At 43.3% G+C, this 27,347-nt stretch overlaps 1 protein-coding gene and 1 long non-coding RNA gene across 12 annotated transcripts in view; one reads left to right on the top strand and one right to left on the bottom strand.

Moving 5' to 3' along the window:
• The window catches only part of tlk2 (tousled-like kinase 2), a 107,945-nt gene extending 96,491 nt beyond the window's left edge, over positions 1–11,454 (bottom strand). For 2 of the 8 annotated variants that reach the window (XR_011347085.1, XR_011347086.1), the window contains exon 1: positions 11,385–11,453. Coding sequence is in view for 2 of the 8 variants with exons in the window: in XM_069905074.1 (XP_069761175.1) it covers positions 11,385–11,451 (67 nt within the window). In the remaining 6 variants the exon portion in view is untranslated. Of the gene's footprint in view, positions 1–10,501; positions 10,582–10,984; positions 11,197–11,384 lie in introns of those variants that run through there. The other 6 variants (XM_069905078.1, XM_069905079.1, XM_069905074.1 and 3 more) reach the window with 5 other exon arrangements.
• LOC138746740 (uncharacterized) lies at positions 10,663–15,076 on the top strand. 4 transcript variants are annotated; one of them, XR_011347090.1, is made up of 3 exons: positions 10,663–10,766; positions 11,477–11,584; positions 14,123–15,076. It is a non-coding gene; the product is annotated as an uncharacterized lncRNA (long non-coding RNA). The 4 variants fall into 4 exon arrangements; XR_011347088.1 differs by having other exon boundaries at positions 14,120–15,076; XR_011347091.1 differs by having other exon boundaries at positions 11,477–11,629.
• Positions 15,077–27,347: the final 12,271 nt, after the last annotated feature.

Here is a 27,347-nt window from a genome sequence, read left to right as displayed (position 1 = left end):
ATGTTATTGTTGTACCGAGCCACAGATTCGTAGGTGTAAAGTGAGTAGAGCAGGGGGCAAAGAACGCAGCCCTGTGGTTTTCCAGTTCTGATGGAGATTTTCCTGCCAATCCTCAATGATTGCTAATTGCAGTGTGGAGGTAAAGGATCTCCATGATCCAATTACACAGTGGGGTGTTGAGTCACAGGTCTTGGAGTTTGCTGATCAGTTTTGAGACAATGATGGTGTTAAATGCCAAACTGTAGTTGATAAAGAGCATCCTGATGAATGTATCTTTACTGTCCAGGCGTTCCAGGGCTTTGTGTAGAGCCAGTGAGATGATATCCACCATCAAACAGTTGCTACGATAGGTGAACTGGAACATATCCATGTCACCGCTCAGACAAGACCTGATATGCTTCAACACAAGCCTTTCAAAACACTTTACTGTTGATGTATGTACTACTGGTCTTTAAGGCAGGTTGCTACACTTTTCTTGGGCACCAGTATAATTAACAAATGAAGAATGAGCATTTATACATAGAACAAAGAACACTACAGCACAACCCATATATTCTTACCAAAATGAAACTAAGCCCTTCCTACCCCGTAACCCTCCATTTTTCTTTCATCCATGTTCCCAAGAGTGTCTTAAATACCCCTAATGTTTCAGCCTCCACCAGCATCCCTAACAAGGCAGTCCGGGCACCCACAACTCTTTAAAAAAAAACTTACTCCTGATGTCTCCCCGAAACTTCCCTCCCTTTACCTTGTACACACGTCCTCTAATGTTTGCTATTCCTACCCTGGGAAAAAAGCACTGGCTGTCCACTCCGTCTTTACCTCCCAAGAATCTTGCATACCTCCATTAAGTCTCCTCTCACCCTTCTACACTAACCTCGTCTCACAAGATTTATTTTTCAATCCAGACAACTTCCTGGTAAATTTCCTATGCACCCTATCGATAGATTCCTGCCCATAATGAGGTGACCAGAACTGAATAGTCTCACATCTCCCATTTGTTAAATCTTAAGACTACAGCGCAAACAATCCTTAAAATTGTTGGGGTAAAAAAGATTGTACCAGTACACGGACATATCTATTACTGTTTAAAGGTAGACATGTGTTAATGGAGAGGGTGGAGAAAGGTTCATGTTGGTTAAAACATCAAATTCAAGACCACATGATGATCCAGGAAAAAGCGCAAGCCTATGGATAGTAAGAACAGGGCCTGTGATCTATCTTTATAATGTGGTGATACTTTTAAGATTTGAACATTGCAAAAATTATGCAAACCAGTTTAATATTTATTTAGTGGGATAAGCACCATCCGCTGACAACATAGCAGTAGAAAGTTTTCCAAAGGCACCAAAACAGAACCAAGGATAATTAACGGATAGCATCCAAGTAATCTCTCCCCCCACAATATCACTTCATCATTATAACCCATGGATCAGCTGATTTGTTATCATCTAGGCTTACAGTCTACAGGTCATTTCAAAGTGGAACAGTGACAAACCCACCTACTAAACAAACCCACTCTAAACAAATGCTTTGTGTAGATAAGACTGAGATTTTAAAAAAATTTACCCTCATACATGCCTACCAAGAGATGAGAAAGAAATTCTAATTATAAAGAGGCTGCTAAAGATTAATTAACCTTTCTTCATGTGGGTTAATAACCTCTCAGTCCATGAGAAGAATTGAAGGGTCTGAAAGGAATAATTAAAAGGCCCATCCTCAGTAATGTGCTAATGGAACAAAAATCTTGCTCTTCCAAGATTTTGTCACATTGCTTCTCTCCCCATTCATCAAATTCTTCAGTGATACTCGAGGATGTTTTTTCAAGGAGTAAGAGTTATTCAAATCCAAAAACAGAATGAAACATCCAAAATATCTATTGTAAAATGAGAAGCACAGAATGATACAGTTGATGCCACCTTCCTGCCAAGGATCTAATTTCTATGTAACATGGATGTTGACAAAATAGTGTATAATTACAAATAAAATCTATCCCCAAATTAAATTCTGTATTTAAGAGCGAGAAACAAACTATCTGTATTAGGTTGAACATTTGCTTAGCTGAGCAGGTCTCAAGGTTTTTACAACAGATTTATTTACAAGTCTATTCAGGAAGGAATAGGGGGAAAGGTGAGAACAAGTGGAAATCAGATACAGTATACAGAATGCGCACAGAGAAAACTGAACAATATGGTGACACAAGGAAGAAATACCAATAATAATGATTTTCAACTAAGATTCTGTATTTAAAAGAGAAACAAAATATCTGCTTTTTGTGGCATGCTTGTTTAGTTAAGCACATTTCAAGGCTTTTATAACAGATCTATCTGCAAGTCTACTCAGGAAGCAATATGCAGGAAAAGTGAGAACAAGTGGAAATCAGATATGCAGCATGCACACAGAGAAAACACTGAACAAAATGGTGTTACATTTGAGAGACTGGATTATAGCATTAACTCAAATCAATTGGCAGAACCCTGAACTTTCTAAAACAGCATCTCAATTTTTGGCATGAAGCAAATGTATTACATTACACATTTAACATAACGCACATGTACTACATGCTGTGTGGAACAGAATTTCATTCTATCCTAACATTTGGACTCAATTATATTTTAAAACATTTGATATACATATATACATCCTACAATTAGGCTTTTTATTCTAGATTTCTCACCACACCCCAATACTAACCACTTCAAATCTCTGAAGTTGGACCATTTTTCCACCAGCCCCTTCCTTTACAGTTTTGCCACAGAGGTAAAAAAAATCTGCTCAGGTTGTATTTCTGGAATTCCTTTTTTCTCCCAACTGGACTGGGTGATACACTCAAACCAAATAGTGTTAATTAAAGACATTGTTAAAGTGTAGAGACAAGGATGTTGCTTTTTCAGAAGGTATGGTGACCTTTTGTTGGATTAAACAAAATTTGTCCCTTCCAGATTCCAGTCTTAAAATAATGAAGCAAATCAACAAATTGCATTCACAGCAGTTTTAAAATCAGTCCCACATTGATGGCCAGGGATTCAGAAGGTAGCAAACACAGCCAGGTTATTTATAGGCTCCAACCTCCCATCCATTGCAGACGTCTGTGTGAGACACTGTCTCAAGGAGGCACCCCCATCACCATGGTCACATTCTCTTATGTCTGGTTGTGTGTCTGTGTGTGTTTGCACTGATGACTGGAGAACGCTGTTTCGTCGGGTTGTACTTGTACAAGCAGATGACAATAAACTTGACTCAAATGCCTGCCTGCTACCTTTGAGTACAGTCTCTCCCCGATTTACGACCATCCATACAACCAACCAAAAATGGCTGCTTGGGTATGATAGGTACCATCTCTCAGTTGTTATTCGGCAAATGTAAGCTTGCCAAGCGAGCAAGAGGAAAAACCCATCCCCTGCTGATAGATCTGGCAAGAAGCTGAGGAAGATGCTCGTTTTATAATTGAAACTGAAGGTAATCAACCAATATGAAGGAGGAAAAAAGTTAATGTGATTGCACGTGGTCTACAGCTATCCCATTCGACGGTCTCTACAATTTAAAAAAGATAAAGAAAAATTCGGGAAGCAGTGAAAGGTTTGGTCAAGTACAATTGCAACTAAGGGATCAAGTTCTGATGATGAAAAATGTGATTAAATTGCTTGATTTAAACTTGTACATGCCACGCTAATTACTTCTGACTTGCATCCATTTTGAGATACAACCAGTTGGTCAAAACAGAACTCGGACGTACATCAGGGAATAGCTGTAGAGGACACAGAAGCCTGAAAACCAGCACCTCTAGGATCAACAACAGTTTCTATCAACCATCCTACTCCTGTTAACACAAAAAGAACTTCTGCACTACTGCAAGTCACTTTTGTGCATTAGGATTCTATGAATACTTATCTTTTGTAGTTATTGCTTTTTAATTCAATTAAGTTGACTACTCTTGTTTCTAAGTACCTGTTCAACTGCAGCAAATCAGAATTTTGGTGCGCTTGTACAAGGTAAATTAACAAAAATCTAATCTACAAAGAGCATATTCAAGATGGAATAAATAACAGAAACGTGTGCTATCAGTCCCGTTTCATGTTATCCTGAATGCAATTGTTAGAGCATCAGTTAAAGAAATCCCAGTTCTTTAATCCTCAATTCCAATACTAATTTTAGTGGGAAAGAACAGACCCCACCATCCATCCTTTCCAATCAATAACAAAACAGTGTGTACAATGCTGCAAATCACTATTGGCCAGGATGATCCCCGATCCAATCGTAGAAGCTGGTTGAATTAAAAATATCCTGAACTGAGTAAAATTAAATGCAAAATTGAGCATTTAAGGAAGAATGGAAAGACATTCATTAATAGAAAAAGTCAATTAAGACCAATTCTAATGCACTTCTTAAAAGTGAGGCTTCATAAAGCTGTAGTTAAGCATATAAGCAAGCACGTAAATAGCATCAAATTTTAATATAATGAACCCACTAGAGACATTTGATCGATGGGGGAAAGTGATACCACACCCAGTTATTTTGTACAACAAAACTTAGCACAAAAAAATCATCTGCGCAACACAAAAGTTTAGATCAAATTTTACTCTCGGCTACGAGTGGGGATAGGATTCAAAGAAAAAAAGGAAACAGCACAAATCATTATAATTTAAGAAACTACACTTGGGATTTTTACCCCAAGGGAATAACTGGAATTTACTTGCACCAGTGCACAAGCTGAAAGACTGGGTTCTCCTAAGCGGCCCAAGATTTCAGCTACATTGGACACAGGTGAAACGACGAAAGGTGGGTATTTAAAGGAGGTTTCAAGCAAAGCTGAAAGGCAATGGGGAAATAACAACAAATTTCAAATATGCCAACTTAAATTAAAAAATTGAAACAAGGCACTAATTGTTACCCTATGTCTGACCATTTCAATCTTCAAGCAAAACAATGAAAATTTAGTTTGAAACCACTATTTTCCCCAATGTAACCAAACGCACTTATTTGAAACCATCATTTCAAAAAGAACAAGATACAATAGGAATCACCAATCATCTTGGAAATAGTAACACAGAACCTGCAGGTCTCAAACCAGAGAGTGAAAATGGTGGTGGCTAAAATTGCAAAATATGCACTATATTTATGATAAATAGGTCCTTTGACACCACATATCAGAATTGCTAGTGGCCGTAAGTATTCAATCCTATCTACAACCTCTAAATAGACCTTCAACTCTAACTAAAATGGAGACAGAGTAATGCTGAATCCTGAATAAAAAAAACAGGCTCCACTTTAAAACAGCGCAGCCTTTCTTCCAACATTTTATAAAAGCGGATCTACCTTTAAGTGAAGATATGCCGCCAAGGACAACCATTCAAATCATTTATATGGTACATAGCTTTCCTTTTTGAAATTCAGTGCTCAGAATAATTTCCCGCCAGGTTTGTAAAGAAGTGATGCAGAAATTCATATCAGATTGTTATAATGGTTTAACTGGTCTAGTACATTCCGTATACGTACACAAAATCTGTTCCAAAGCATTATCCATTAAAAGGCACTAAGGGTGGAGGGGGGAGGGGAAAATGGAAGGAATAAATAACATTGGTTAAGGCTGCAGGTTGGCACTGATTGTTTTTCTTTCTCATCATCGTCCCCTGGTTGAATCAAAGACATTGCACAAGTTAAAGGACAATTTAAAAATAGGGACTGAATAATACCTCATGCCCTGGTCTAACCATCCTTCACTGTCGAGCCCTACTTCATCTTAAGACGACACTTCCTGTCTGCACTGCCATAGAGAACATTGCCAAGAAGAATCACAGAGAATTTTACAGCAGAGATTGAAGCTGCTGGGCCTTCGAAGAAAGAGCTGTCCACCAAATCCCGTTCCTTTGATCAGTTCCCCTTAAAATTTCCATTTATTAAATATTTATCAACTTCTCTTAAAAGAGATGTTATAAATCCTGCTTGCTCCAGTTTATACAGTTATTCTGCATCTTTGCAACACACTTGAGCAAAAAAATAACCCTTCAACCTCTTTGTTCCTTCAATAACATTTAATCTATTGGGTTCAGTTACCAATCTGTTAAAGAGTGGGAACAATTTTATTAAAAGATCACAACCTTAAAAACCCCCTTCAAATTAGAACATTCACCTCTAATCTCTACTCTAATTGCATGAGCAACAAAATCCTCATTCGATGTCATTTAGAATACCTCTTCTGTATTATCTCCCATAGTTATGACAGGATTCCCACTATTAATGTACACAAAACTAGATATCACATTCTAACTGTAGTCTAACCAATAATTTGGATTGATCTACCCATCCCACTGTTCTTTTCCCTCAAACTTGCTATTGCATCATAGGGTAAATTTACTTGTGAAACATACTGTTTTTAAAAGTTTGTTACTTAGGGAAAATGCCTCCTTATTCAACATTGGCACATCTACCCCTTTCATTTTACAAGTTTTTATTTTGTGGTATTTATGTAGATGGATTTTATGGAATTTAAAAAGGAGTGCACGTCACTGAGATGACACGACTCCTGAAGATGACCCCGATACTGAATTCTAGTCTGCAGCTCTTGGCTGACACAATTATTAACTAGAAATCAGTCCAATATTCTAAGCTGCTGGCCATTCAGAATTTATTCATTATTACAAGTTCATGACAATAAATTCTGATACCTTGGTGGCATCACCAATTCTTCTATGCAGCATATATACATACAGGTTCACATTGTGGAAAATCTATACGCACAGATCCAATGCATTTCCTTTCGTAATATATGGTATTCCACAAGAAGCTCCACTGGATACAACTCTGCTTTAGGCAAATCTGCTGACCGTTCTCAAATCAGCTCTTTGTAAAACATTTGTTTTATCCAGCATTATGGTCACTACAGATTTACCCATTAATGATATTCAAGAGACCAGTCTTCAATTACACTGCAACAGACAGAAGCAGCCACCAAGATAACTTCAAAATCCTTGGACAGGAGCTTCATCTTCAATCAGTTCTAGCGGCTGTGACGTGGGCAAGTCGTCTAAACTGGTAGGTCTTCAATATGCCAGTATTAAAAGAAAATAACTCCAGGAAGTTTCCTGGTTTCAATTTTTGCCCAAACCTAGTGGATACAATTACATTTTGCCGAAGTATAGTTTTGATTGCACTTCCTGAGAAGACTACCGGCCACACCTTATGTCAACCTTCAAAAGAAGCTCGATCACAAGCATCCTGGCCAGCTGCATCAGAGTGGTACAGTTGCTGCAGAGAAATGGAGTGGTGGTCAATCCACAGGACCATAAGAGTGGCAGAGAGAATCACAGGGGTCTCCCTCTCTCTAACCCAACCCCCACCCCCCAACCAATCAATGTGATCTACTGGAATCGTTGTCTGAAGAGGGCACGCAAAATCATTGAGCACCCTGCACACAGCATCTTTCAGCTGCTTCAATTGGGAAAGAGATACAGGAGTATTAGAACCAGCACCACCAGGCTGAGGAACAGCTGAACGACCAAAGGAACTGCTCACTCTAACCATCCAAGACTGTCATATCCATGAAACGATATTTGTATAGATGAATACTTGTCCCCTCCCCCTCCACCAAATTGGAAAATGACTATTCCAAAATTTTATTTGTTATGTAATTTCTGTTAGGGACAAGAACATTACATTCCTTCTCCTATCTTCTCCACAGCCTTGCATTGCCTTGAACAGTGGGGTTTGGTCCTTCACTGATGTTTAAACACAAGATTCCAGCCGACCAGATTTTTTGCAAAAAAAAAGTAACGTTTGTAATTTGATAGCGCAGTCACACTTGACCCACTTTTTAAAATATATATACATTTTATCTACATATATAACAGGGCCTCTAAAATTACCAGCTTAAAGATTTTAAACAACATTACATGCAATATTTCAGAAGATGCATTTTGTAGCTTTACGAGATGAGAACATTCAAAATGCTTCTCACAATTGCGAGAACTTGCCCAAACACACAACTAACTCATGGTACCAACTTGTGCTAAGTTCTGACAATGTTTATTTCAAAGTTTATCACATCATCACTTCCCTAAAGCCATCTAGTGTGAGGACCACAGAAATCTGCAGCCATAATACTATAAAGGATTTGATTCAATTATGACACAACATTCTCCCATCCTAGAAGAAAATATTTGCACAGGCATTGTGTTATTCAAGTGCTGAGGGACCTAATCCTGAAACCACCTTTGACAAGCCTCACATAAACATAATTAGGGATTTTTTAAAAAAACTTAAAATCCATTAATGATGCCTCCTTAATCCATTAGCCAAATTCAACACTTTCCCCATATGCAGCTTAATATTTGCACAATAATCCAAAATGTGAATCAAGACCAGCAAATGTATCCAAAGGGCTCAGAAACATGCATTATAGATGAGATTTATACAAGTTGCTCAGTGCAAAATTAATCTGATTTATTGATTCAATTTACTGAATCAATGTAGCACAATATGAAGCATAACATCCAAGATCAAAATTCATTTCTTCAATCCACTGTCCCTTTTTCAGTTTAATAAATCTGGCATCATCTTGTGTCAAATGCTAAAGCAACTTTTTTTTTGTCAAGGATGCTAGAGAGAAGAACTTAAGTCTAATTCCAAAAGTTGTCCTAAAAAAAGTTTTAACCTATATGCCAAGGAATAAATGGTGCATAAAGATTCTGATTTTCTCTCAACCAAAAAAGGAATTTAAAAAATCACATAACCATGGCAAACATAAGCATAGCCCATTCAATACCAATTTTCAGTACCACAAATTTTCAAGCTACTTCCTTATGAAATACAATTAATTCCTCACATTATGTTAGAAATCTAACTTAAGTTAAACATACAACACAGAGCTTCATGGATATGAGAGTCTTGGATGGTTACTTTGGATGATCCTTTGGTCACTCAATAATGGTAATCACTTTGCAATTCTTGGCGAAGGCCCTCTGCCTGCATTTGATCCCTCTTCTTACCAATTAAACCCAGACAGACAATCCAAAGTACATTGGCGGTCTCCCGCAATAGTGTGGATCTAGTGGCCACCCATTTCAATTCTCCATTCCGTTCCATTTGCTGACATGTCTATCCATTGTCTCACACTGCCAGACTGAGACCACTTGCAAATTGGAGGAACAACACCTCATCTTGCAACTAGGCACCATTCACTTCCATAAAACACCCTCTCCACCCACTCCTTTTCCCTGCCTCTTTTCACAGATAAAATGAATTCCCACCTTTCCCCTTATCATATCCAATTAACACCTTTGGTTAGTCTGGACTCCTCCCCCAGCCAGCATTGTCCCAATTCTGAAATTTCCTGTTTTTTGCTTATTCCTTCAAGAACGGCTCAGGGCTGAGAGTTTGGTTACGTGTCTTTACCTTTGCTCTATAAAGTATGGGGCTTGACCTGCTGAGTTTCTCCACCATTGTGTTTTTAATTCATCCACAGGGTCAGCAGACTGTGCTTTAGGTCAAACCGTGTACTTTATAGAGCAAAGATAAAAGGTATACAACCAACATTTTGGGGTTGATGAAGCGATGAGCAAAACGTAGGCAGGCCTGTATACATCTTGTTGAAGGGCTCAAGCCCAAAATATTGGTTATTTACCTTTAGCTTTGCTCTATAAAGTACACTGTCTTACCTGCTGAGTTTCTGCAGCATTAGGTTTTTACTTTTTGTTTTAACTCAACTTTATAGGCTGGAAGAAAATAATCTATTCCAGTTTTGCATGATAATCATTTTATCATTCAGCAATGCTGAATATTATTGCTGTAATGAGCTCCCTCTTACAACTATAACCCTTTGGAACAATTGCCTCCCACATATCGATTCATTAACAAAAAAAAAGGTTCACAGGTACTGCACATATTCCCACCATCAGCAGGAAGACTTGCTCACCTCTTTTCTGCCGGTGGGACGAAAGACACAACTGACAGAGAGTTGATGAGTCCTTCACCAACCCCCAAGATCCATCCCAGTGCCTGATTCAGTGAAACCAACCAAGAAATTAGGAATACTTTCCATTCAGCAATTCAAGTGATCAAAGGTTTGACAGGGATCTTTGTCCAAAACAAAAGGCCACCCTCATAGCAGAGTCAGAATGGCCTTTTGCAGTGAAAACACAATGTTGGAGAAACTCAGCAGGTGAAGCAGGATCAAAGAGAGACGGAAGCAACATTTCGGGCTTGAGCACCAAGACATACCGACGTGATCCCGTATTTTTGGTTTCCAATTGAGCCCCAACCAAACTTCATTCCCCTCCTTGCCCCCCCCCCAAAAAAGCCCCCCCCCCCCCGTGCACTGCAACCAGGCACTGAACGGGTCGAGGCCCCCAAACAGAGTGAACGTCCCACCTTCTGCGGGCCACACTTGACCCCGATACTGATCACAGGAGGTGGGGGAGGGAGGGGGGGTTGGACAAGTTGGGGGGGGGGGGCCGGGCCGGAGCCCGCGGACCTTGATGACCCCGGGATGAAAGGCTTTTTTTACCTTCAGGCCAACCCACTGCCCCGCCAGACCCCCAGCAGCAGCTCCCATTGCCCTCACTCCTCCGCCAGGATGGAGCCGCCGTGCCTCTCGCGCAGGCGCACGGCCGCCCGCTCGCCCGCCGCGCAGGCGCCCCGGCGGCCCTGCGCAGGCGCGCTCCCGTCCCCGGCCGCCTGAGGGCGGCGCGTGCGCCGTGCTGCCGACCGCGGACACTATTTGGCGGGGGGGGGGGTTAACGACCTCAGACACCCCCCCTCTCCCCTCGGGGGTAGGGAAGCCGGAATAAAGCACCCCTGAAAGCCTCCCTCTCCTTCCCGGTGCCCGAGCGGTCTCGCCCCCCCCACCCCCACCCCCACTCACCCCGGGCCAGGCCTCAGGCCTCGGGCTCCCTTAGCATCTTCGCCACCCCTCAGGCCGCACGCACCTGCGGGCCGCCCCCGGGGCGGGGGGGTTTCCCTCGCCTGCTCCCCCCCCCCCCCCGCTTACCTGGCGCCGCCGACCCCGCTCGCACGGTGACAGGAGGCCAGCAACCCCCCTCCCCCGGGGGGTGGAGGAGGAGGAGGGGGGGGAAGAAGTGGGGGGGGGGGGGTTGGGGAATGGATTGGCGGACCTGGCGGAGGGGGACGGAGCGTGTCGCCCCCCCCCCACCGCCCCAGGGCTCTTAAAGCGAGGGTGTCCGGGCCGGGGACAGGGAGGGGGGGGGGATTAAAAGTTGATCAACAATAAAACGGTGGGTGTCCTCTCGCGAGACTACAAGCTGGCTCCCCCACCACCCCCCACCCCCCACCCCCCAAATCCCATCCCCCACCCCCCAAATCCCATCCCCCACCCCCCAAATCCCATCCCCATCCCCTCAGTGCTGACCCAGGGCAGCAGCTCCACTCACCTACACACTGCTCTGCCATCAGCTCGCCCCCAGCTCTCCTCCCTCTGTGCACAAATGACCAACTCATTGCAATTGATTTCCTCCACCACCAGGGCAGAGAGGCTGTCGAATGGTGCAGAGGAACAGTGGGGTTCAATAACCACTGCCAACCAGGTTTAAAGACACAGGCCTGGCCAAAGATTCTACTTCATGTAGCAAAGGTAAAGATACAGGAGTGGCGCTTCAGGCTTCAGCCCCTCAACAAGGTATGAACACAATTAATGCACCTCATTGAGGAAAGGTACATAACCGATGTTTCAGGCTTCAGCCCCTCAACAAGGTATGAACACAATTAATGCACCTCATTGAGGAAAGGTACATAACCGATGTTTCAGGCTTCAGCCCCTCAACAAGGTATGAACACAATTAATGCACCTCATTGAGGAAAGGTACATAACCGATGTTTCAGGCTTCAGCCCCTCAACAAGGTATGAACACAATTAATGCACCTCATTGAGGAAAGATACATAACCGATGTTTCAGGCTTCAGCCCCTCAACAAGGTATGAACACAATTAATGCACCTCATTGAGGAAAGGTACATAACCGATGTTTCAGGCTTCAGCCCCTCAACAAGGTATGAACACAATTAATGCACCTCATTGAGGAAAGATACATAACCGATGTTTCAGGCTTCAGCCCCTCAACAAGGTATGAACACAATTAATGCACCTCATTGAGGAAAGGTACATAACCGATGTTTCAGGCTTCAGCCCCTCAACAAGGTATGAACACAATTAATGCACCTCATTGAGGAAAGATACATAACCGATGTTTCAGGCTTCAGCCCCTCAACAAGGTATGAACACAATTAATGCACCTCATTGAGGAAAGATACATAACCGATGTTTCAGGCTTCAGCCCCTCAACAAGGTATGAACACAATTAATGCACCTCATTGAGGAAAGATACATAACCGATGTTTCAGGCTTCAGCCCCTCAACAAGGTATGAACACAATTAATGCACCTCATTGAGGAAAGGTACATAACCGATGTTTCAGGCTTCAGCCCCTCAACAAGGTATGAACACAATTAATGCACCTCATTGAGGAAAGATACATAACCGATGTTTCAGGCTTCAGCCCCTCAACAAGGTATGAACACAATTAATGCACCTCATTGAGGAAAGATACATAACCGATGTTTCAGGCTTCAGCCCCTCAACAAGGTATGAACACAATTAATGCACCTCATTGAGGAAAGATACATAACCGATGTTTCAGGCTTCAGCCCCTCAACAAGGTATGAACACAATGCACCTCATTGAGGAAAGGTACATAACCGATGTTTCAGGCTTCAGCCCCTCAACAAGGTATGAACACAATTAATGCACCTCATTGAGGAAAGATACATAACCGATGTTTCAGGCTTCAGCCCCTCAACAAGGTATGAACACAATTAATGCACCTCATTGAGGAAAGATACATAACCGATGTTTCAGGCTTCAGCCCCTCAACAAGGTATGAACACAATTAATGCACCTCATTGAGGAAAGGTACATAACCGATGTTTCAGGCTTCAGCCCCTCAACAAGATATGAACACAATTAATGCACCTCATTGAGGAAAGATACATAACCGATGTTTCAGGATTCAGCCCCTCAACAAGGTATGAACACAATTAATGCACCTCATTGAGGAAAGATACATAACCGATGTTTCAGGCTTCAGCCCCTCAACAAGGTATGAACACAATTAATGCACCTCATTGAGGAAAGATACATAACCGATGTTTCAGGCTTCAGCCCCTCAACAAGGTATGAACACAATTAATGCACCTCATTGAGGAAAGGTACATAACCGATGTTTCAGGCTTCAGCCCCTCAACAAGGTATGAACACAATTAATGCACCTCATTGAGGAAAGATACATAACCGATGTTTCAGGCTTCAGCCCCTCAACAAGGTATGAACACAATTAATGCACCTCATTGAGGAAAGGTACATAACCGATGTTTCAGGCTTCAGCCCCTCAACAAGGTATGAACACAATTAATGCACCTCATTGAGGAAAGATACATAACCGATGTTTCAGGCTTCAGCCCCTCAACAAGGTATGAACACAATTAATGCACCTCATTGAGGAAAGGTACATAACCGATGTTTCAGGCTTCAGCCCCTCAACAAGGTATGAACACAATTAATGCACCTCATTGAGGAAAGATACATAACCGATGTTTCAGGCTTCAGCCCCTCAACAAGGTATGAACACAATTAATGCACCTCATTGAGGAAAGATACATAACCGATGTTTCAGGCTTCAGCCCCTCAACAAGGTATGAACACAATTAATGCACCTCATTGAGGAAAGATACATAACCAATGTTTCAGGCTTCAGCCCCTCAACAAGGTATGACCTTGTTGAATTGTGCGTGTAGGACTTCCGAAGGCAAGGACAGGAGTAAAACACGAAAGTCTGATTTAAGTTTAACACACGATGTTGGAGAAACTCAGCAGGTCGAACAGCGTACTTTATGTATGCATGACCAACATTTCAGGTTTGATCAAGGTGTGAGCAAAATGTAGGCAGATGCCCAAACAATGTTGTCGAAGGGCTCAAGCCCAAAATGATGGTTATGTATCTTTGCAATATAAAGTAAGTACATACACTCATCTACACACTGCTCTCCCCTCAGCGCGTCCCCAGTTCTCCAACCCACTAAATTACTAACTCACTGCAATTGATTTCTTCCACCAGCAGGGCAGAGAGGCTGTTGAATTGTGCGGTTGGGTTCAAGAACCACTGCCAACCACATCAAGACTTTGGCTCCAAAAGGAATTCTGCCTGGGGTTAAGAACACAATGCTGGAGAAACGTCAAACATGCAGCAAAGATAAAGAAACATAACCAATGTTTTAGGCTTGAGCCCTTCATCAAGGTACGACCTTGTCGAATTGTAGAATCAGTGGGTTAAAATAACCTCCACAAACAACATTAAGACTTCAACTATAGAACGAATTCTGGCTTGGGTTAAAAACAATTCTGGAGAAACTCAGCAGGTCAGACAGTGTATTTTATCTCTCTTTGGCTTGGCTTCGTGGACGAAGATTTATGGAGGGGTAAATGTCCACGTCAGCTGCAGGCTCGTTTGTGGCTGACAAGTCCGATGCGGGACAGGCTGACATAAAGATACATAATCAACATTTTTCAGGTTTGAGCCCTTCATCAAGGTATGAACAAAATGTGACCAGGTGCTGGGTGCCAAGGCTGAGACAATAGGGGCATTTAAGAGACTTTTAGACAAGCACATGGATGAATGAAAAATAGAGGGTTATCAGGTAGGTTGTAGTTTTTTTGGAGATATGTGTAGGTCAGCCCAACATCATGGGCTGAAGGGCCTTTACTGTGCCGTAATGTTCTATGTTCTACACAATCAATGTTTCGGACTTGAGCCTTTCTTCAAGGTATGAGCAAAATGTAGACAGGTGCACAACCACCCTCTGTTACACATCAACAACTCTGTAGTAGACTGAGAGCACCAACTTAACTAATGACCTATCGTGGACACTTAACATCTTCTCACTGGTGAGGAAGACACAACAGTAACTGCACATCTGAAATGACTGAAGTGGGCAAGGCTATCAGCCACCATTATGTCAACTCTATCGAGCGTGTACAATCAGATGACAATAAACTTGATTTGAATTCCTCAATACACGTACTCTAACCTCGTTAATAACCCCACTGCCGTGATGACAGAGCATCTTTTCAAGGCGTTTTTCTATGACGTCCTTCATTATAGTTTCCAGCCTGATTCCTACTAATGACCAGTTCATAGATCCCTGGTTTCTCTTTGGCTTCTTCCTCAAGCAGAGGGTCCCATTGTTACACTCTAATTCGCAGGGACAATTCCACAATCAACAGAACTTTGGGACTCTCTTTTACTTCACTTTCTCTTGTACTGTAAGGGGCTCTAGGAAGAAGCCATTCTGTGCAATATTACATGTTCTCTACTATTACATGACAATGAATGAATCTTAAACCTTGTCTCAACAATGCCACCAAAATATTGTTTCCAGTGATTAATAAAACAATCACAAAGGAATATTGTGTCAGCTCTGCCATTTGATTTAAAACTTGGCAGTTACCTTTAAGACCCTTGATAACAATAACGTTTATTGTCATGTATGTAGTACAATGAACATGTGCATCAAATTGTAACTTGCTGCAGCCAAACAGGTACTTCATAAAAAATACAACTATGACAGTATACATTAAATTATTTTGAAATTATTTCCTGGGCACCTGAATTCCCAAACCAGGCTGTGATGAACCTGTCAGTATACTTTCTTCAGCCCACCTGTACGATAGCCTATTTGACAATATTCCAAATCTTCTCGGAAAAGTAGTGTGCCTTCTTCACAGCTGTCTCGATGTGCTGGCTCCAGGAGAGGTCCTCTGACGCGTGGACTCTCAGGGTCTTTAGAGTCCTAACCCTCTCCACTATCATCTCAGCAATGTAGACCAGTGTGTGGTTCCTTGGGTTCTCCATACTTAAATCTACAATCAGCTCCTTGGTCTTGGTGGCATCGAGAATAAGGTTGTGGTTCTGCCACCACCCAACCAGATTCTCAATCTCCATCGTGTATTCTAACTCATCATTTCCAGTTATTCGGCCAGTAAAAGGGGTGCCATCAGCAAATTTGTGGATTGAATTGGAGTTGAACTTAGCGACAGTCATGAATGTACAAGAACTAAGAACGCAGGCTGGGATGTCCCCGTGTTGATGGTCAGTGAGGGGGAGGCAATGCTGCTGATCCACACAGATTTGGGGTCCACAATGACATTGTAGAGGATCCAGTTGCAGAGAGACAGACAGAGTCCAAGATTCCTTAATTTGATCATAGGCTTTGCTATTATGATGGTGTTGAACACCGAGCTGTACTCAATGAACAGTCTGACATAAATGCTGGAGGAACTCAGCAGGTCCATCGGAGATACAGATATATAACCAATGTTTCATGCCTGAGTCCTTATTCAAGGACTGATATAGCTTGACATAGGTGTTCTTGTGGTGCAGGTGATTCAACTCTGAGTGAAGGGCCAGTGAGATGGTGTCTGTTCTCTTGTGAACCGAAGTGATTCCAGGTCCTTCCTGCCACCGGAGTTGATTCACAGCAGGGTACAAGTTTGGTGTCATACCAAATCTCAAACCCCTCCCAAAGTATAGCTGTTAGTGAGCCTTCTTTGTGATTGCATTGACATAGTAGGAGAAAAGTATGGAAGAAACCAACCAAATACAACTGCTTCACAGGGAAGGGGGCCTATAAACTTTGAGCAGAGTACTAAGGGTGGCCGTCGCCAAAAAAAAAAGGTTGACGCTCAGAAAGGTCTACAGGTGAACCATGGTGAGCATTCTAGCAAGTTGCATCACTGATATGGAGGCGCCAACGCTCAGGAGAAGAAAAAAATTCCAGAATTGTTAACTAGGTTTGCAACATTACAGACACCAGCCTTCACTCCATTTACAAGAGGTGGTGTCTTAAGAAAGCAGCCTCTATCCTCAAGGGCCCACCACCACCCCTTCATGCCCTCTTCATTCTGCTACCGTTGGAAAAAAGGTACAGGAGCCCGAAGATGAGCACTCAGTGACACAAGGCCAGCTTCTTCCCTGATGCCATCAGATTCTTGAATGATCAAAGACACTGCCTCACTTTGACTTTTCGTGCACTATTTTTGTAGGGTGGTTTATGTCAATGTTTGGACAAAGATGCTGCTGCAAAACAGCAAATTTCATGACTTGTTCATGACAATTAGATTCTGACAAATGGCTAGTCTTGGGCATCCTGATTCATAAATAAAATATTTAAAATTGAAGCTGCTGGAAATCTGAGATAAATAAGAAAGTGTTGGTTACAGGCAGCATTGGTAGAGAGAAAACAGTGTCAAAGGTCAAACTGATTAAAGGTCTTTGACCTGAAACATTAAATCAGGTATTTGTTTTAATCACAGATGCAGCCAGACCTGCTGAGTTCTTCCAGCATTTTACGGCTTTATTTCTGATTTGTGAGAGATTCTATATATACACAATTCTCTTTTTATGACTGCGTGGGAGTTCAAAACATAATCTGCCTGGTTGGTGTGCAAATGTAAAATCAGCCACAGTTAAAGAGGAAGCGGGCTGTAATTTGTAGAAAACAACTGATGCTTTTGACACAATCCTAAGCAGAATTAGTCCTGGCTCAGATGTAGCAATGATGCCTTCAAATCTTTGAGTTTAAGAAATCAATGTCTAGAAGCTATTATGCCAAAACTAAATAATTGCATGTTTCCTCCATGATTAATAGATCACAATCGCTGTACAAATATGTTTTATCAAAGCATTAACCTCCCAGCAGAGTGGGACACAGTGATACTATGACATTTCAGAAGCTTCCAATGGTAATAAACATGTCAGGCTTCAGACCTTAAAGGGACCACACTTGCCAGCAGCCCAACGGTCGACTGAGAGGCAGGAGAGCTGTCCACTCTGTCCCTGAACCTAATCCCTGCTTCACACGCAGGAGTAAGGAGATATTAATAGATGAGGTCCACAGTAGGAGGGGGCCCTTGTGCGTTGGTGGATTCTCAGTGGCAGTCGTCAAGGGGATGCATGAGATTCCGAGCTCCAAGAATGACAGACTGAGGACTGTGGAGCGATGTTGAAAAAAAACCATGGTGAGCTCATAAGTAAACTCAAAGGTTTCAGCACCTCCTCCTCAAACTTGTTGCTTTAGCCATCCCACACCTCAATCCCTATCCATATTCCTTCCTCACAGTTATTAACATATGTCACCCCTCAGATGCCCACATACCCTCACATCATCCCCACGCACAGGCACCTACTGTCCCATCCTCCATAGTTACTTACCTATAAACCCCCTGTTCACTCCACATCTCTTCTTCCACCCCCTCTCCAAACTGCATTCATGCAGCCATTGATCTAATGTGGCTGGGATGGGAGGTCTTGAGTTATGTGGAGAGATTGGATTGGCTGGTTCTTTATTCCCCAAGAGCGAAGGAGGCTGAGGGGTGATTACATTGGTTTATAAAATCATGAAAAGCATGGATAAAGAGAACATTTACAATCATTTCCTGAGGGTAGAATGTGTGCACTCTGTGGAGGAGCCTCTGAAGAGAGGCTTTTATGAGAAGGGTAACCCGATCAGGTAGAAAACTTGGTTGGCAATGGTCAATTTAGGCTGAAGGTCCTGTTCCCATCCTACAGAACTCGATGACTCTGGGCCATGTCATACGTGCCCGGCTGAGTGCGGTGGAGTTCAATTCTCACTTCTCTCGAAGTTGTGCAGGCAGAGTGACACAGGTATACTGGCAGTAATTCCAATACATGGAACCTTTGGGGTCAAGTGGAATTGAAACACGTTTCCCTGCCCACCCCCTCCTAGTCCCTTACTCATTCTCATCCCTCTCCTTCTCTGGTTCCATCGTCTTCCACCCACATTTGCCCTGGATGTTTTCCCCCCTCTCTCTCTTTCCCTTTATGGGTCCATCTGTACTTCCTGCACAATTCATCTCCAACAGCTCGGATTGTACACTATCATCACCTCTTCTTATCAGATTTATTAAAGTACTTCCAGCTCTACATATCACTCTGCTCCACCCTGTATCCCTCAATTCCCATGTGACCCCATTTTCCCTCTACCTCTCTCCCCCTTTGTCTGGCACCTGCCAATCAACTGCCTTTGTTCATTATCCTTCAACCCCTTCCCCTCTCCAGTCACAGAGCCACCCCCTTCTCCCTGTTAAATGTTGTGCTCTCCCTCTCTGAATCAGTCAAAATTTATTGTCATGAACAAGTCACAAAATTTGTTGTTTTACGGCAGAATCACAATGCAAACATTTATATAAACTACTGATGCACAATCAATTGCACAAAGACTGAAAATGCCGAAACTGAAGGCTTTTATTTGCCAGAGATTGACAGCATCCCTGTGTTGGTCGCTCACTCTGACCCGGACTCAAAGTGGAGGAAGGCTTGTGGCATGACAGCCTTTATGGGGAAGAAAGGGGAGGAGTCATGAGCCAGCCAGTGAGAACAAGATCATGTAATTTACATATGACAAATATGTACAATAGTGGTTTCACCACCAACACCTTACAAAATAAACAAAAATAAGTGCAAGTGTCAGTGGTTCATTGATCATTCAGGAATCTGATGGCAGCGGGGAAGAAGCCGTCCTGATGCAGTGGAGTGCTCATCTTCAGGCACCCGTACCTTTTTTTCCCCGATGGTAGCAGAGTGAAGAGGGCATGGCCTGGGTGGTGGTGGTGGGGGAGTTCTTGAGGATAGAGGCTGCTTTCTTAAGAGATCACCTCTTGTAAATCTCCTTGATGGAGTGAAATATGATGCCCGTGATGTCATTGGTCAAGTTAACAACCCTCTGGAGTTTTTACGTGTCCTGAGCATTGGCACCTCCGTACCAGGCAGTGATGCAACCAGTCAGAACCTTCAACCCCCCTATTACCTTTTGAACTATGGGCCTGTGCTCCACTTCTATTACCTTTTGAACTATGGGCCTGTGCTCCACCCCCTGCTTCTCTCCCCACCCCCACCCCACCCCAAGACCACCATTTTATTCAGGTGCTTGCCTACATTTTGCTCATACCTTGAAGGGCTCAGGCCTGAAACATTGGTTATATATCTTTAAGTTTGCTAATATGAAGTATGTTGTCTGACCTGTTGAGTTTCTCCAGGATTGCGATTTTACTTCCATCATGGCATCTGAAGACTTTTGTGTTTTAAACCCCTTCCTGGTTGATCAATCCCTAGAGGACCCATCCAATCCACCTTCCACTTTGTCCACATTACGCTGGCCATCTCCCCTCTGCACTTTCAATCTTGAAGAAATTACCTCAGAAATCTTGAAGTTCTGGCCTGAACCGTCGACCACACTCTCTCTCTCTCTTCCACCTCTGAGTTCCTCCAGTGGTATTTGTTCCTCAGATTTTATCATCTGCGGCCTCTTGGGTGTCCAAGATGGTTGTGAATTAGCCCAGTCACGGGATATCACTGCAGGAAGTTTTCAGGTGGTGTCCAAGACTCTACAACAATCCTCATCAGATTCCTCATTGGCCTTCCTTCAAGACTGACCCGAGGAATGCTCTCCAGAAGTGAGCGATGTCACCAGCGAGTTCCTCTCATGCCCACCTCCCCCAGGGCAAAGCTGGCCTCCTTTGTAAGCATCCTGCTGTTTAGCTGAAACAGGGCACTGACTCACACGAGTATGCTCAACATATCAGGCAAGCAGACAGCTGGGATGTGGGATGTGTTCATCAGACCTGGCAGAGCCGTGTGGTTGAAACGATCTGTGTATTCTGGATCAGAACAGCATTGTCTGCCCAATCCCCTGAGACGTCTGTTGGCACTGAAGAGCTTGACAATTCCCTCATCCTTCAGGAATTTATGCTTCTCCTTCCACTGGTTCTCAGGCAATAGGCTTATTCCATCAACAAAAGTAACAATTTCCAACCAATACATTCATACTGGTAAGTATAACTTGGTTTACTCATCCATAGTGAATGCCTTTACCTCTTTTTCCACCTTCGTAGGCAGTAGCAATGATGAAGCAGAGTACAGAAGTGAGAGAGAGGGACCAGTGGCTTGGTGCTAGGACAACAACCTCTCCCTCAATGTCAGCAACAAGAAGAACACAGAATATTACAGCACAGTGCAGGCCCTTCTGCCCAATGTGTTGTGCTGACCCATATACCCAAACAAAACTAAACCCTCATTACCTCATGACCCTCTATTTTTCTTTTATCCATGTGCCTGTCTAAGATTCTCTTCAATGCCCCTATTGTTCCGACCTCCATCACGACCCCGACAATGCATTCCAGGCACCCACATCTCCATGTGTAAAAAAACTTACCCCTGACGTCTCCACTAAACTTTCCTGCCTTCACATGGTACAGATGTCCTCTGGTGTTTGCTATTCCTGCTCAAAGAAAAAAGGTGCCAACTGTCTATCTTATCTGCACCTCTCATAATCTTGTAGACCTCTATTAAGTCACCTCTCATCCTCCTTTGCTCCAAAGAAAAAAGTCCCAGCTCTGCTAACCTTGCCTCACCAGACATATTTTCCAATCCAGGGCATAATCTTGGTAAATCTCCTCTGCACCCACTCTATGGCTTCCACATGTTTCCTATAATGAGGTTTCGAGAACTGAACACAATACTCCAAGTGTGGTCTCACCAGAGATTTATAGAGCTGCAGCAACATTACCTCACAACTGCTGAACTCAATCCCCCGATTAATGAAGCCCAGCATACCTCAGGCCTTCTTAACTGCCCTATCAACTTGTGAGGCGACCTTGAGAGATAGATTTGGACACCAAAGTCCCTGTGTTCTTCCACCATTACCTGACCATTAACCCTGTATTCTGCCATTAACCCTGTATTCTGCCTTCAAGTTTGACCTTGTAAAATGCATCATCTCATACTTATCTGTATTGATTTCCATCTGCCACTTTTCCACCCAACTCTGCAACCTGTCTATATCCTGTTGTGATCTACAACAGCCTTCAACATGATCCACAATTCTTCCAACCTTCGTATCATCTGCAAACTTACTGACCGACCCTCTACTTCTCCATCCAGGTCATTTGTAAATATCACAAAGAGCAGGGGTCCCAGAACAGATCCCAGCAGAAGTCCACTAGTCATTGACCTCCAAGCAGAATACTTGCCATCCACTACTACTCTCTGCTTTCTACAGACATGCCAATTCTGTATCTACACAGCCAAGGTTCCAAGGATCCCATCCCTCTTGACAAGGAGCTGGTTATAGACTTCTGAAAGTGGGATAGGCCTTACTCCCTGGTCCATATCAATGGTAACAAGGAGATAGTAGACAGCTTTAAGTTCCTTGGGGCGAGGGGGTAAACTTCTCCAGTGGCCTGTCCTGGCCCACTCACATTGATGCAATGGCCAAAAAAAGTGCATCAGCGCCTTGACTTCCTCACAAGCTTGTGGAAATTTTGCATGTCACCTATATCGCTTCGACAGGTGCACCATATACACCCTCCAGTTAGGATGGAAACTGCTCCACCCAAGACCACAAGAAACTGCAGAGGATCGTGAACTTTGCCCAGACCATCGCACACACCCCATCGCACATACCCCGCCCCCTCCATCGACTATTAACTCCCTCTGCCTTGAAAAAGCAGCCAACATATTAAAAGTCTCAACCCACCCCCAGCCACATTCCCTTCACCCTCTTCCTGTCATGAAACAGATTAATAAGAGCGAGCTTACACACCACCAGATTCAAGGACAGCTTCTTTCCCATTGGTAACAGATTCCTGCATGAAATCAGAATGGGAACATTATGCTGCCTTTAGTCTGTGCCCACTGCGCTATGTACTTTGTTCTCCTGGTCTGCCCGCAAAACAACTTCTATTGCTGCATCTTGATGCATGTGACAATAAACCTGAACTTGGGTGCACCATTGTGGTCCATTGCATTCACTGACAGCACGCCAGCATACTCTTGGCACACAGGCAGACTGTGATTCCATAACAATCTGAAGCCACCACGGACAACAGGTTAACCCAGTCATTTTTCTTGGGCAGTCCGCTGGCAACCTGGCCGCAATCTTCCATGCGGGTGTTGGTAAGGGGATAGAGTGGTGAGTGTGGGTGGGGAACCCGGAGTGGGAGTGTGAGGTAAACTGTGGGCTGCCCACAAAGAGCGGGCACTCAGTTATAAAACAACAAACACTGCTAACTTGGATAACCTCCCTTCCTTCGTACAATGTTTATTTTCATGCTAATTGCACTTTACCTGGACAAGGCCAGGAAGGCTTCTTCACAGAAATGAGATGATAACTGGAGTATCACCCAGCAAAGCACCAGAAGAACACTCTCTCCATTTGTTCTGACATTTCCATCAATAAAAAGATTAAAACTTGAAAAATATTATCATAGTTGACTAGCAACAAGTCTCAAACATGATGCATTCACTCTGTTCCACACTCCACAGATGCTGCCTTTCCTGCTGAGCATTTCCAGCATTTGGAACTTTCACCAGTTTCCAGCATCTGTAGACTATTCCTTCTTGGTGATTGAAAAAGGATTGGAATGACAGAAAAGAGCATTCCTGGTATCCAGAATTCAAGCAACCAGTAGCCTCAAACAAAATCAAGGAAAATAAATTAAAATCAAAATAAAAAAGAATAAAATAATAGGTAAAAACTATGTGTTTAAAATTGCCAAAGTAAATGTTCTCTGAAGTAACACATAAACCCTTGGTGAAGATGGTAGCAAATATTCAGCCAGCGCAGGGAGGGCCTTGGTCGGGCTGTTTGAATAAGGTTGTGTGAAACAGCAATGACATTGCCCAGGATGAAGAACTTGTTGACGCCGCACACTGTTGGGGTGACTCTCTTAAAGTGTCTCCTTATGCCTCCTTAGTAGAGTTGCCATGGTCAAAGGCTTTATCTGTAAACTTGGGGAAGAGGGGCTAATTATCTACAATGTAATTGTTCATCTATTGTGTGGCTCTGAGGAGGGGGAGGAACCTGCAGATGGTTAAATGTTTTCAAGAAATTGACTGAAAATAAAATTCTTTAAGGTTTATATGTTGATGCAAGTGAAGTTTGTCAGTGTAAGTACAGTATAGTATTTTTGTCTTTTGTCTCTTAAACTGTTTATTTTTAAGGGAGGTGTATTAGTTAGGCATTGTAACAGTAAGTCTCAAGCAACCAGAAAATACATTTATTCAGAATCTACCAATCTGCAGACGTGCCGAAAACCTAGGGTTTTAATGTGCATCAGTACAATTTATAGCTAAAGTCTTAACTGCAGCAGTTTCCCAGTTACATGGAACAAACTAACAATACCAGTGCAGAATTCCCTATTAATACGATATAAAAAATAGAGACAATCTTGCTTTATGGAAAATTAATTATTCCTGGTAACAACTGAAGAGGAAGACCCTACAATTGATCACCAGCTCGTAATGTCATTGATCACTGACTGTTCATTTTCTTTATTGATGAGGAACAGTGGATGTAATTTGGGGATATGTTTTCACAGCAGCAATATCAATCCATTTACAAGTCACAGAATGGTAGGGAGACACAGCATAGAACCAGGCCCTTCACTCCTCAGCAACCTCCATTATGGTCACATTTTTTTTCTTTGGCTTGGCTTCGCGGACGAAGATTTATGGAGGGGGTAAAAAGTCCACGTCAGCTGCAGGCTCGTTTGTGGCTGACCAGTCCGATGCGGGACAGGCAGACACGATTGCAGCGGTTGCAAGGGAAAATTGGTTGGTTGGGGTTGGGTGTTGGGTTTTTCCTCCTTTGCCTTTTGTCAGTGAGGTGGGCTCTGCGGTCTTCTTCAAAGGAGGCTGCTGCCCGCCAAACTGTGAGGCGCCAAGATGCACGGTTTGAGGCGTTATCAGCCCACTGGCGGTGGTCAATGTGGCAGGCACCAAGAGATTTCTTTAGGCAGTCCTTGTACCTTTTCTTTGGTGCACCTCTGTCACGGTGGCCAGTGGAGAGCTCGCCATATAATACGATCTTGGGAAGGCGATGGTCCTCCATTCTGGAGACGTGACCCATCCAGCGCAGCTGGATCTTCAGCAGCGTGGACTCGATGCTGTCGACCTCTGCCATCTCGAGTACCTCGACGTTAGGGGTGTGAGCGCTCCAATGGATGTTGAGGATGGAGCGGAGACAACGCTGGTGGAAGCGTTCTAGGAGCCGTAGGTGGTGCCGGTAGAGGACCCATGATTCGGAGCCGAACAGGAGTGTGGGCACGGATGGCAGTCTCTTCAATCTGAGGCGCCTGCAAGCTCACACCAAGACACAAGAGAAACTTGTCCGTGAACTACTCTTTGCAGATGATGCCGCTTTAGTTGCCCATTCAGAGCCAGCTCTTCAGCGCTTGACGTCCTGCTTTGCGGAAACTGCCAAAATGTTTGGCCTGGAAGTCAGCCTGAAGAAAACTGAGGTCCTCCATCAGCCAGCTCCCCACCATGACTACCAGCCCCCCCACATCTCCATCGGGCACACAAAACTCAAAACGGTCAACCAGTTTACCTATCTCGGCTGCACCATTTCATCAGATGCAAGGATCGACAATGAGATAGACAACAGACTCGCCAAGGCAAATAGCGCCTTTGGAAGACTACACAAAAGAGTCTGGAAAAACAACCAACTGAAAAACCTCACAAAGATAAGCGTATACAGAGCCGTTGTCATACCCACACTCCTGTTCGGCTCCGAATCATGGGTTATGGTCACATTAGTCCTGTCCAAATCCATTTTGTTCTCTCCACATTCCCATCATCTCTGCCCAGGACCTGCCTCTCAGCTACTCACCAGAGGCAACTTGTACGTCATTGGGAAGTTCTAAGGAGTTAGAAGGAGAACAGGCAAACTCCACACTGACACCACCAGAGGTCAGGATTGAACTGGTTACCAGCTCCACTATGATGCTGCCTCCAACCTTCTAACCACGAGGAGGCTTCAGATTGCTGTGTCCCACTGTGTGAAACTGTCAAAAATCTCCAGGGACATTCCTATCGATGCTCTTTTGCAGAGTTTAAGTATTCAAGACTGGATGGGACTTAAGGTGGGAAGCATTGTTACGCAAGTCCTACCCACCAGATCAGTTACAATAAAAGTGACATTATTCTCAAATCACACCTGGGGCTGTTGATCAATGATAACAATTGCATGGTTAGTGATGCATCATGAGTATTGTTTGTTGTTCCTAACTTGTGGAGGCCCAGCTGAGATCTGCTTTGTAGAGAGTCCACTAATCAAACTGTTACCTACAGTGGTATTTCGTCTGCAAAGTGCTGGTGGTCTAAGAGTTTGTTTTAGCTGGTTCCTGGCGATGGGGGCAAAGACAAGTATTACTGGGATAATAAATGTGTAGAAAATGGTTGGAAACTTGATGACAAAAAAAACCCTGAAAATTGTCAAAGATTGTTCTCACCAACAAAAAAAAGCAACATTTTTGAAGGATGAGAAGTGACAATAGATTATGAGGGGTTTAGATAAGGTGGATAGTCCGCATCCATTTCGCAGGGCAACAATAGCAAATAGCAGAGGACCTCCAGTTAAGGTGAGTGGAGGAACGTTGAGGGGAGATGTCAGAGGTAAGTTTGTTTACTCAGAAAGTGTTGAGTGCCTGGAATGCATTGCTGGGGGTGGAGGCTGGTACAGTAGGGACATTTACGAGACTCTTAGATAGGTACATGAATGTAAGAAAAATAGAGGGTTATGGAATAAATAAGATTGTTGTAGTGTAGATTTACATCGGTCAGCACAACATCATGGGCTGAAGGGCCTGTATTGTGCTGTAATATTCTATGTTCTAAAATTCCTGTCAGTGGTTTGGGAGGGGGGCTCGAGCTCAGCAGGACCCTTCCCCACTGGAGGTCTACGGCAAGCAAGGGACTGAAGGTGAATAAACATTGAGAAATACTCATCTGGACGGATTATTTTCCATTTGAATGGTGGAATAAGGGAATCAATGTTGAGAATGGTCTTTAATATTGATCGAGTGCATTCCAATTCTACCATGAAGAAAATCAGAGGACTCGACCTTTCTTCATCCAAAAGATAGGACCTCCATCAGCATCGTATACCTGTGGACTGACAGAGGTGTCAGGCTGGTACAGCATGCAGGACCTTTAGAACGTACAGATCTCAGCCTGGGTGTTTTTAACAACACAATGCTGGAGAAACTCAGCAGGTCACACAGTGGACTTTATGATAAAGATATTTTGCTATCTAAAGTAAGCTATGTGACCTGCTGAGTTTCTCCAGCATTGTGTTCTTACTATAATCACTGCTTTTGCAGACTTTCGTGTTTCACCAGGCTGGGTAGTGAGTGCTACCACTGAGCCAAGACACTGCATATTTCTTTTAATACTAAACACCTGAGGACATCATTGGTAAAACTGATAT

This window comes from Narcine bancroftii, chromosome 12, assembly GCF_036971445.1.
Source record: "Narcine bancroftii isolate sNarBan1 chromosome 12, sNarBan1.hap1, whole genome shotgun sequence".
In the NCBI taxonomy this organism is placed as follows: domain Eukaryota; kingdom Metazoa; phylum Chordata; class Chondrichthyes; order Torpediniformes; family Narcinidae; genus Narcine; species Narcine bancroftii.
This window is presented reverse-complemented; position numbering and strand designations above follow the sequence as displayed.